This window comes from Uloborus diversus, chromosome 1, assembly GCF_026930045.1.
Source record: "Uloborus diversus isolate 005 chromosome 1, Udiv.v.3.1, whole genome shotgun sequence".
NCBI lineage: Eukaryota > Metazoa > Arthropoda > Arachnida > Araneae > Uloboridae > Uloborus > Uloborus diversus.
In genome coordinates this window covers 12,889,618-12,902,364 of record NC_072731.1, presented here as the reverse complement: position 1 = coordinate 12,902,364, position 12,747 = coordinate 12,889,618, and the positions used below count along the sequence as shown (strand labels likewise).

General features: G+C 31.9%; 1 protein-coding gene across 1 annotated transcript in view; it reads right to left on the bottom strand.

The window, feature by feature from the left end:
• LOC129228006 (bromodomain-containing protein 8-like) overlaps positions 1-12,747 on the bottom strand; it is a 112,429-nt gene that overhangs the window by 78,996 nt on the left and 20,686 nt on the right. The window contains exons 5-8 of the mRNA XM_054862636.1: positions 10,625-10,744; positions 9,983-10,063; positions 7,712-7,925; positions 3,388-3,618 (exon numbers count right to left, since the gene is read on the bottom strand). Coding sequence (XP_054718611.1) covers positions 3,388-3,618; positions 7,712-7,925; positions 9,983-10,063; positions 10,625-10,744 — 646 coding nt within the window. The remainder of the gene's footprint in view (positions 1-3,387; positions 3,619-7,711; positions 7,926-9,982; positions 10,064-10,624; positions 10,745-12,747) is intronic.

Genomic DNA, 12,747 nt, shown 5'->3' with positions numbered 1-12,747 from the left:
TTGGTCAAATAAGGGTAGTGCAGATTTTCATCCTTCAGGTTAAAGATGTCATTCCAATACTTATTGACGAGGTTATCTGCTATATTCTTAGGAAGACCTTTGTCATTGATGTACATTAGGGTGTATCAAAAAAAAAAAAAAGGAAAATTGTTTTGTTAAGTGGCACATTCTCATATTTTTCCTTTTATGTCAAAACTAAAAAAAAATCACATAATTTCAACAACGCCAACCGTGCCGACTTGCATCTGAAATTGTGAACCATCACTTATGTACTAAGCTGAATCCAGATTTTTTTTTTTTTTTTTTTTGAAATTCGAAATTTTATGCTGGTAAAATGTTGCCCCTACAGCCCTATGTGTAACAAAAACATTTATCCAAATTTTAAAATATTAAAGTATACAGCAAAAGCCCTTTTTTTCAAAAAATTCAATTTTTCCATCTTTTTAAAAAAGTTATAAATTTATATAAAAAATCAATTACAAAAATTATTAGCGAACACTTGTTTAAATCAACATTTGCAAATGAATAATAAAAAAAATAATGTATTTAAAATGAAAAATTTAACTGAAACATGAAAAAAAAAAAAAAAAACGTATTTTAGTGTACTATGTGAGAGAATTAAATATTGCATGAGAGCAAAAACTCCTACTTATAATGCTAATTACCTACTTTATTATTTATATTTTTCAGCTTTACAATTTCTAAAATCTTACTTTATGTTTTTTAAAAAATATATAGAAAAAACAATTTCTTGAAGAAAGTTATAAGTTTTAGGCTAAGTGCAGGACAAGGGCGCCCATATGCAAAATTTTAAGTGGGGGGGGGGGGGGGGGGGCTCAGATATTTTCTCCATAGAAATCAATTTCAGTACAGATTTAGAGTTATTTAAAGTTTGACATTTTTAATAAATTAGTCATTAATTGCTGGAGAAGAAATGTTTTTACATTTTTGCAAAGAAAAAAGTACTAAAAGCAAGGAAGCTCTAATTTCAAAGGCGGGGAGGCTTGAGACCCCTCTTGCCCTCCCCCCCCCTCCCATATGGGCGACCTTGGTGCAGGACACTTCAATATTTTTTAACTTGAAAAAATGTTTTCGTGGTACATTTGGGGCAATCAGGGCAACGTTTTATCAACATGAAATTTCAAATCTTTTATTAGATCTAACTCAAGTAAATTTTCACCAGTTTTCCCTTTAAGAGCTTCTTTTTTGATGACGCAGGGCATAACTTTCAATGAAAAGTGACATAACTCGTTATGCATAAGGTGTAAAATTCCTCTGGGGTACCAAAAAAATAGGATTTTTATTGGAAATATAGGATTTATAGGAAATATAGGATGGTTTTTGACCTTTTTTGAAAAATATAGGATTTATAGGAAATATAGGACGACTTTGATCCCTGTATAGGTATGATGTGCACCTTCTAAACAAGAAGAGTATGTCTTTATAAAGAACCAGATAGGAACGTAAACTTTCATTATGTATGATCACAACGCAACCATATTTTCAGTTGGATTCTCAGTCGGAACATATAATCTTCAAGTCCAGCGGCAGTCGTTACCAGCCTAGAATGCACTACAGGACCAGGTTTTTTATTGGCAAGATTGGTTGGACAATATCCAGATGAAACGACTTGGCAAATTTCATACATATATTGTTGATATGAGCTAATATCTGTTCCTGTCAAAAGTGAAGGAAAATGCTCTAAGGATATTTTTTTTAAGTTCACAAGTGATAGATTTTCGCAGATTTTGATAGCTTTTCCGATAATTCCTGAAGAATTTGCTGGTCCATGAGTTGTCTCACCCCACCTATTTCATTGTATGCCTCAATGGAAATTCATTTGCGTGCAGCCGACAAATCAACCACTGCAAGGGTTTATTTAGTTTTAAATCTATTCCACAAACAACGCCATTTGTCACACCAGTATTGATGTTAGTTCCGTCGCAACCAATAATATTTAAATTGTCAAGTGTCCGCTCTTTATATGTGAAGAAATTAATAATGCTATGCTGTCAGCTTCTAGACGTGGAACTCTTATGTGACCAATGAACTATGGTGTAGCTGACGAATAGTCAGCTGACGAATAGTCAGCTACACCAGTTAGGCAGTTTAAATACTTCACTTTTTCTTTCTTTTTTAATGCATTATTTACAATAAATATCTTACTATTCATAAATAATCCGCAAAGCTTTAAACGCAAAATAAAACAAAGTATACTTTTAAAACTTAGAGAAATTTTTTAAACTTCCCGGCCATTCTTGAATCATCTAGGTTTCCACAAAATGTTCCAAAGAAAAAATTTACTATAGCTAGAAAAGAGTCCCTCACAAAGTTTTGAATTGCAAAACGTTTCTAAGAACTTATTTGCAGAAAACAATCAACTAAAATTCTTCAGTTCCTTTATTTATCAGTTCCTTGTTACATGCAGTCCTTTTAACAACTAATGCTTGATATCAAACATTTTGCCTTAGATAAAATTGTATGCATTATGGAGAGCTGTTATACCTCAATGACATTATATTTCAGCAACATTTGTCAAGAAATTAGTCAAAACATTAAACATCATTAGGAGTAAGGATATATAAGCACAAATAAGTACATTTAAGCACTTTTTAATTACAATTACTAAAATTTTAAATTTATTTTATTTTTAAAAGTTTCATTATAACAATAATATTAATTATAACATAAGGTAAAAATAAATTTTTATGAGTGGTATTAGCTTGATTTGACACTGATGCAAAGAGGTTAAAATTTTCGAGTGGCCATGGCAAAATGACAAGTGTGCAGCTCTTCAATTATACAATGTAGGCTACGAGAATGATTAAAATTATTGGTAAAAACTAAATTCTTGATGTATAAGTAGTAGAAAACAAAAACAAGTGAGCTTTGCCAAAAGTCGCTGCAATCGGATTTCAAAGTGCCTAATAAAACAGAACTTTCATGTAAAAGCATAAAAAGCAGTTAAAATGCATAAACTTTGCATCTAATCAGTGAAATTTTCTACTTATGTATGTTATAGAACTCCTAATCCATGATTAATTTTCAGTTTCTAAAACTTTTTAGCATTTTTTTGCTTAAAATCATGACTTTCCATGAGAAATTTTGACTGGTACAAATCCATGACAGTCCATGAAGTGTCCAGACACCTTGACTTATCTTCAAAATGAGCTGACAATTTTATTTTATCTTCTAGTTTCATGTTAATTCATAAATCAGCTTCCTCACAAATTGAAATGTTAAGTGACCCAAGCTCAATAACATTAAATTGCATTTTTAGTTTACAAAAGCAAGGCTTGCGTGAAAAATTTCTTTTGGACAAAAATCTGTTTAAAAAAATGGTATGATTTTATATTTAAGAAAGTAAAATGTCAAAGGAAAGAAAACCTCTTTCAAGGGTGAAGTAATAGTTGCCGTAATAAGAGATCCAGGACTGGATGAAGCTACATTCCGAAGAAGCGATGTCAGTAACGGTGACGTGGGGGTAGTCTGAGCCTTTGGAGAGATGGTAGTTGGCTTGTCAAGAAGAGCATTTAAACTTGGAGATGAGTCAATTATTTCCTGCTTGATAGGAACGTTTTTTGTGATGCTGGGAATCTCATATTCCGGATCAATAATCTGAAACAGCAATTTTTATTTAAACCTTGAAATATAAAAAATATATATTTTTATAAAAAATATATACATGTACTAAGTTTTCAAATAGAAGTTTTATTTGAAAGTTTTATGAAAAACTTCCATTATAAGAAACAACAAAAGCATTTTGTCCAGATAATTTGATCATGTTGAAATGAACTTAACCCGTAACATGGGACGTGCTGTCTCATAGACCGCTCAAAAGTTCATCCCACTACCCCTATTTCATTTTCAATCTGGTAGAATGGTTTTTCCCAATAGCTTTTTGTTTTGTGGAGTTGAATCCCTCCCTTGCTGAACAGTATCTTTAGGCAAGTGCATCTGGTTTAATTTTCATTGCATTCATCAGAAGCGGTCTGTGAGATTGCACCTTTTCTTCAGTGTTGATTTTCGGCAGTAGTAGCCATCGCTCTTATCGTTAGAACCGAGGAAATAGGTTCATTAATCTTATCCGGCTATGCGGAAGAGATGAAAAATATTCTAGATGAAGTTGAGAGTTGTTTGAAATGTTCACAAAACCTGAGCAATGATGCTCTAGGGACAATGATAGGCCGAATTATTACTGGAAATATGACGTGAAATTCTAATAGTTCAAGGGCTATCAAAAGTTTCCTGTAATGTGATATAATCAATTTTCTTGTACTAAAGTATTCTGAACAATTAAAAAAATAAAATAATTTTTTTACTTGATAATATGTTCATATAATATATTCATTTATATTACGTGTAGTAAATTATTTACTGCAGCATATGATTTCTCTCGAAAAATCTTAAGGCTATAGTTAAATTTCCTTGGAAAAGGTATATTTCAATTCAAAATTAAAATAAAAAAAAAAAAAACATGTGCTAATAAAAGTGCAAAGAATATTTAAGGGGAATTATAGAAATGTATCTTAATTATACGATTTTTAAAAAATTTGTAAGTAGAGCGGTCTCTGAGGCCTCACATCCCCTGTTATGTCCTACTACACTGAAGAGGCAAAAAAACTGATACACCTGTTTAATATCGTGTAGGGCCTCCGCGAGCATGCAGAAGTGTCGCAACATGACGTGGCATGGACTCGATTAATGTCTGTAGTAGTGCTGGATCCAATTGACACCATGAATCCTGCAAGGCTGTCCATAATTCGCTAAGAGTACGAGGAGGGGGAGATCTCTTCTGAACATCACGTTGCAAAGCATCCCAAATATGCTCAATAATGTTCATGTCTGGAGATTTTGGTGGCCAGCGGAGCTGTTTAAAGTCAGAAGAATGTTCCTGGAGCCACTCTGCAGCAATTTTGGACGTGTGGGCTGTCGCATTGTCCTGCTGGAATAGCCCAAGTCCGTCGGAATGCACAATGGTCATGAATGGGTGCAAATGATTAGACAGGATGCTTACGTACGTGGCACCTGTCACAGACACATCAAGACGTATCAGTGGTCCCATATCAGCCCCACTGCACACACCCCATACCATCACAGAGCCTTCACCAGCTTGAACAGTCCCCTGTTGACATGCAGGGTCCATGGATTCATGGGGTTTTCTCCAAACCCGTATGCGTCCATCCGCTCGATACAGTTGAAAACGAGACTCATCAGACCAGGCAACGTGTTTCCAGTCTTCAACAGTCCAGTGCTGGTGTTCACGGGCCCAGGCGAGGCGCAAAGCTTTGTGTCGAGCAGTCATCGAGGGTACACGAGTGGGTCTTCGGCTCCGAAATACCATATTAATGATGTTTCGTTGAATTGTTCGCACGCTGACACTTGTTGATGGCCCAGCGTTGAAATCTGCAGCAATTTGCGGAAGGGTTGCTTTTCTGTCACGTTTAATGATGTTTCGCAATCTTCGTTGGTCCCGTTCATTCACGATCATTTTTCGGCCTCAGCGATGTCGAAGACTGGATGTTTTACCGGAATCTTTATATTCACGGTACACTCGTGAAATTGTCGTACGGGAAAATCCAAATTTCTCCTCTACCTCGGAGATGCTATGTCCCATTTCTCGTGCGCCGACTATAACACCACGTTCAAACTCACTTAAATCGTGATAACCTGCCATTGTATCAGCAGTAACCGATCTAACAACTGTGTCAGACTCTTGTTGTCTTATATAGTCGTTGCCGACCGCAGCGCCGTATTCTGATTGGTTCCATATCAATTTATTTGCATACGCATGCCTATACCAGTTTTTTTGGCTCTTCAGTGTATTTCACCTCTCGTGTTACAGGTAATATGAAAGGGTTGAAAGTGCAGGATTTTTTCTGCTCACATAGTTTAACAGATTTCAAACTATTACTATTTCTTCTCCAGCAGCAAAAATCTCTGAATTGATCTGGCCATTGATGGTTTTTTTTTTTTTTTTCTTAAATATTTATCAAACCAAAACCAAATTCTGATGCACTGTAAGTGTGTTGTATGCTATGCACCATGGTAGACAATTTTCTTCCAGAGTGGGAAAAATTGGAAAGAAGAAATAAGTTTCTTCCAAGCGGAAGATATGGAAGAAACTTTATCTTATGAATTAGCATATGAGGCAGTGAGAAGCAAAGGGATGTAAGTGACAAAATTAAAAATTGAGAAAATCTGTACAAATGGCATGTGAAAATCTCCTCTCTCTTAGAGCGAGAGATAGTACTAATAGCTCTGGTACGTGCTGCTGCATAGAAAAAAAATTTTAATAAAAGCCTACCTAGAATCAGATGCTGCTCCTCAGCAAATATTCTCACATGTTTTTGAACATTAGTCAAGCTTCAGTCTAGCATGCAGAAAGAATAATCTGTTTTCTACCAAGTTGAGTAAATTTTGAGTTGAACGTTTTAAAGCTGATTGTGAAAAATTACTACTTAGTTAAAAAAGATCAAATATATAAAAATTAACAAAATTTTATCCTTATTTGAGAATTGTATTTGTATGGTCTGAAATGCTATTAATTTTTTTTGCACATTAAAAATAAAAACAAACTTGGCAAAGGGGCAAGTTTACGTGTTGAACATCGGAGCACCTTTACGTACGTTCTTACTGTATCTCACTTAAATGTGCTCTTGACACTTTTTTCGCTCCAAACTGTCTCAAACATTTTTAGTATTTTCTGGCTATTTACTTTTGAAAATTACCATTTAGTTTTTAATTAAGTAACACATTTGTATCTTATAGCTTACATTCATATAGTACTGTCTTCATGCCCCTTCAACTTGAAATTTATACACTATTCAGTCTGTAATAAATTTGCTTAATTTTAGTGATGGTAAGACATTATGTTCAAAACACTATCAACACCAAGTTAGGTGTCAAAATAAATATGCGTAAATGTGTCCAGGGCACGTTTATGCAATCGACTTGGATTCGAAAACATTTTTTTTGACGGTTAAAAACACAAGCTGAGCAACAACTGAATATACCAATTTTGATTCCATTAACTGCTTTATAAAACCGTAATGTTTAAAATTTCCCAAGTTAAAAAATAAAAATTAGAAAATCCATGGAAAAAAATCCGCGCAAACGTGCCCCGGTCTACCCTATATATTTTAGTTTAAGAATAAAATTCTTAGTGTAAACTATCAATTTTTTTTCTTTTCTTTGATATTTTTCTTAGGGGAGGCTGAACAACTTTTCCAGAAAATGTCAGTGAAGTTTGCAATGAAAAGTAGCAGTTTGTTTTTCCAAAAACTATACTTCTAATGTTAATGATGCCATTAGTTATAAAATATGCAACTACACTTGTACTATTTTGCGTTTAGTGTCCATTAAGCTAGACATAAAATATGATAACAAGAATTTAGTTTTTTTAACTAAGGATAACGTTTTGTAATTACGACTTTTAACTAATGCAATTATAATGCATATTACAACAATTGATGTAGGTATGTAATGACACCCATCCTGACATTTGCTGTAAATATTCTATGAATATATTTACTTTCTTTACTACTGTTTTGTTTTACGTTGGTTTATTCCTTCAATTTCTTTTAGTTTCTTCCGCTGTCCTGGAAGAAACTGGTTTCTTCAGGAAAAAATCAAACCCTGGTACGCACTCATCAGTGCTTTGTCAAAAATAGTTTCTAAATAAAACTTAAGTACATTATTGAACACAAACCTCTGTTTTGATGGCATCAATTGTAGCTTTATGCAATGCTGCATCATCAGACATATCTCGACCAGGAGAATTTTTTCGTTTAGAATCGAATAATTTGGTGGGTGTTCTGCTCATATTGAGTGGAACTCGACGTTTGTTTAGGCGCTTAGCAGCATTCAGACTTTCTCGCTTTGACAGCCACTCTTTCATTCCTTCATCCTCTCGCTTTTCCAAACTAAAAATTTATGCACATATCAGTACATACATAAAGCAAAGTTTCCTGTGCAACTACAGGAAACATAAACACCATCAAAACTACTGAAAAAATGAGGAGTAATTTTTTACATTAAAAAAATATTACAATAAAATAATGCATCACAGAGTTAGTTTATTATTTTTTTTAAACTCCATTATCTTTTTTTTTCCTTGCCAAGTTACCAAGTCAAGTGACATAACTGTAATGGAAAAGCATTAAAGATCACATCAATCTTACTTGTAGTTACAGGTTTTTCAACTGAAAGGATTAACAACACAAACTAAAGAGGATTTCAAATGTACATGTTAACTGTTCAACGTTAGATGATAGAGTAGAGTTCCCCATATGTTCCACCATTTGCATAAAGAACAACTTCCAGTTAAAAGTGATAGCATTAAAAAAGTGACAATCCACTGGAACCTATTTTTGAAAAAAAGACTTCATTTTGTAAAAAGTTCATATTAATTGTGTTCGTGTTAATAATGTCAAATCATAGATTTTTTTTTTTTTTTGGTACATTCTTATATCTTTAAAAGAGCAATTCTTGTGGGTATGTGGGTATGTACGTATATATATTTCGTATCTTTGAAATGGCTTTAACGATTTGGATGAAATTTTGGATTAAATTGTAGTTTTGCATTTAAAGTTCATCTACATCAGTGTTTTTTCTGTAAAAAAGCGATCTTTTACAAAAAAGTTTTTTAATGTAAAGTTTCATTAAGTTAAGCAATGAAAATTTGCCTGTGCTTGGTTTGAAATTTCAAACTTGCTTAGGGCTGCAAGACTTGGCTAATATTAGCCACTTTAGCTAATTTCAATTACACTTGGCTAAAAACAAATTCAATAGCATTATGTAAGCCAATGTTAGGTTTTTTTTAGCAAAACTATTATTTAACTATCTTATTTTAATTTATTTATTTTCTTTTTTACGCTTTAAATAGTTTTATACGTTTTTTAAATCATGCACGTAAATTTTATTTTGAGAAAAACATATGGCTCGAGACTGTTTAGAATTTGTTGGAATGGTTTGCAAATTCCAAATGAAAATATAGATCGAGGTGGAAACATGAAATGCAACATAGTTAGGAAGGAAGTATTAGGTTAAGACCCAATTTTACCAAGCTAAAATTTGCTCAAATTTCAAAATCTTATAACTAATGAAAGGAAAATTGTACAATAGAAACAAAAATGTAACAGATAGTTAAAAATTAATTGCTGATTTAATTGTATTCAGGATCTTCTTTATTTGGTAGTGTAGTATTACAAGTAGGTCGCGATGCATTTTCAATCCTAGCAATTTTTTCACATTTATTGTCTAAGAAACTTCATTTTTTTGGCAATAGCATACCATTAAATATTTATATGCAACCAGCTAAGAGTTTTTCTAGATGGATTTCTGTGGGGGAGGGGAGGCCTTTATTCCTTAAAGATGAAATGATATGATGCTGATGAAGTGTTTATATGTATCTCATATCTCTCGTTTCTTGGAAACAGATCCAAAGATTAGTGAGAGTATTAATAGTTCATTAACGTTTTGCTTTTTAAGTATATTTCAAAAAATACTTGAACCTTAGAAAAACACGACTTTACAAAAAAGATTTATTTTAAAGCCGAGCGAGGTGGTCAACAGTTCTTGCTCTTTGTAGTTGTTTTACGCATGAAGACTTAGCCTTAGAATTTGGATGCTTCTAGGATATGAATTCGTTTTAACTCTTGCTTGTAAAATACTGAAATAAGCTATGAGAAGTTGGGAGCGAAATGAGTGAATCCTCAAAATTTTACTTAAATATCAGAATATTGAGCTAAACAAAACAAAATACAAAAGAGATATTAAGAAAAAAATTCAGAAAAAATAAAATGTAAAATAAGAAAGCAGAAGATTGATTGTAAAATGGAGAGTTGGTAATTCTGAAACGAACACAATTATTATTTTAAATTTTGATTACAATAACATACAAAAGAAATATTGAAGCAAAATGTTTATTTATTTTTCAAAAACATTTGCGATCCTTATCATATAATCCAAAAACACTTACTCTTCAATTTGTTTCATCATGTCATCCAAATTGTCATCCAACTCCCCATTCTCCAGCATATCCATGTAAGTTTTCAAAGAACTTTAAATGAAATATGATGAATATTAACACATTCAGCATTTGAAACGCATGAAGATTTAAATAAATATCACATTTCTAGCACTAATTCACCTCATAAAAAACTAATAAAAAAATAATGCAACTGAACACCTGAAATTAACATTTTTCTCTGTACATAGGTGAATATAAATACAAATTTACCTATTCATGTGTAGTAAAACTTCAACACAAGGCCACTTTTAGACCCAAATATAATTTGGTGTTACATACCTATCCCTTGATTTACAATGAAGACAGGTTCGACAAAAACACTAAAATGTGCATAATTATGCAGATTCTTCCTTCTTTTAACTCAATAAAATTCATTAGTCACTTAAACTCTTATTCCTAGTTCATTGAAGTTTTTATTCACACTGCCGATATAGCTTTTCTGACCTGAAAACCCAGAGAAACTTGTGTTTTTGTACAAACAAAACAGAAACTAAAGACTTTTAAGCACCTTGAAGTGAAATGAAACATTTTTGAAGACCTTTATACAGAAACTTTTTTAACTTAGGGTATTATACATGTTTCAAAACGTACCTTGCAGTTGATTTCATTTGTTGATTGAGCCATGACAGTTCAAGCAATCGTTTATCTGTCAAATTCTTAAGAAGTAATTCTTCAGATGTCTCTCTCTCTGTTCTCGGCAAAGACTTTTTCCTATTTGATTACAAAATATTGAAAACCACAGTTCAAATTGCACTATTAAATAAGTTGACTCTTACTCTTTTGCAAATGCAAATTAAAAAAGGTTTTTAAGCATTTATGCTGAGAGATACAAAGGGTGCATGCAGACATAATGAGAAATAACAATGTTTGTCTTAATGCATACTCACACAAATCAATGATAAAATCAACTTTATTAAACCTTAAAAATTATAAAACAAATACAAAGATTCACCTAAATTAGATTCACCTTTTACAATGCATAAAACAAATTTGGCAAAGAAGAATTCAATGTTAAGCAACTGCTGGTATGTGTGGTGGATGAATTCTGCATTAGGATTGGTTGGGGTAAGTGAGACCCCATTTTGAGAATAGTTCGTTTTTGAAACCTTTTACAAAAGTTTTGAGATCAAAAAAATTTAAACTTATTGTCTTATTTTATCTTAGACATTATTAATAAACAGAAATTCATCATTATTTTCTAAAGTAATGCTATAAATATTTTGAATGATTTTATTTTTAAAAAAATCGGATTGGTGTCCCACTTACACCACAGTAAGGGGTAAGTGGGTCACCCCCTCCCCTTTTTATTTAAATTTAAATGATAAAAAAGGATAAGGGGGTCTTACATGATTAAGTATGTAAATTTTTAGTGTGAATTATTTTTCTGTAAATGCATCCACATACGGGATATTTACCATCTTTTAAATCTGTATTACAAAATTTTTTAAAACAAAAACAAAGCAATTTCATTTGTGAAATTTATTGAAAGCCTACAGGTATATATTTTACTTTTACATATAAAGGTGTGTTTAATGAATGTAATACGACAGTTGATTAAGATCAGTTTTGGTAAATTAGCCAAAACTATAAGTTGAAAAAGAAATTGAAAACACTAAACGGCTGCGTCTATGTAAAGTAGCAAAAAGAAGAACCATTATTTCTTCATCCTCAGTAATTATTCCAACATCATCTGCACCATGCCAATAAAAAGTGACACTATTTTTATTTGTTCTTGCAAATTTAAGTTTTTTAATTTATATCATCAACTTACAACATTAGACCTACATAAATCTTAATGGTTTTCTTTCATAAATACATTATCACCAGCTTTAGCAGTCTTAGAAGCTGAACTATCAATTCCTATTAAGTCATCATAGTAGTCTTGTATTTCACTAATACAAGTATTTCATCAGAGTTGCTTTTGATTTTTAAATCCTCACTATTATGAGGGACACACTTAAGGAGGAATAAGGATTAGGGAAATGCACAATAGGATGTCAAACACACAATAGTAAATTGTGCGTTTGACATTTTTATCCCTCAATCAAATGAAAAGTCATTTAAAGGTAAGAACATGTATTTCTCATAAATACATACCAATCACGAAATTCTTGACAAACAATATTTACAAATATTTCAAGCTTTCTTTCATGTACTTCTAAAAAATGTGTTACCTTCTTAAATCATCATGTACATGATTTATTATATTCTAGTATGCAGTTCATGCATTTTAAAGCATAGGATATTTGTAATTACAATAGAAACAGGCAAATATGAACTCATATGACATTATTTCGGGTGAACATAAAACCTGATTTCATTTATTATTTTTAAATTGAATAAAGGGTTTTTTTTTCTCTTTTTTTGGTAAATTCTCAACATGCAACTACTTTCATCAAAATATGACTATAGTAAACATCTGTTTCTGCCATAACCATAATATTGCCGATGTTGAGTTGTAAACATTGTAAAGATAGCATATTTGTGCGAGCAAATTAATAATAAGAATTTTAAATATCAAAGCAAATGACAAATTTGTCTCTTAAGAAATATATTTGCTTTCACAAAATTCAAACATTTGATTACTTGAAATAAATATTGCAAAATAAAATTTTTAATTCAGTTTTGAACATTTTTGAAAATTGATTGTTATTTTGTCATTTATTAAGATTTGACTGAACAGGATGTACTTATAATATTAACTGTCAGGAGAT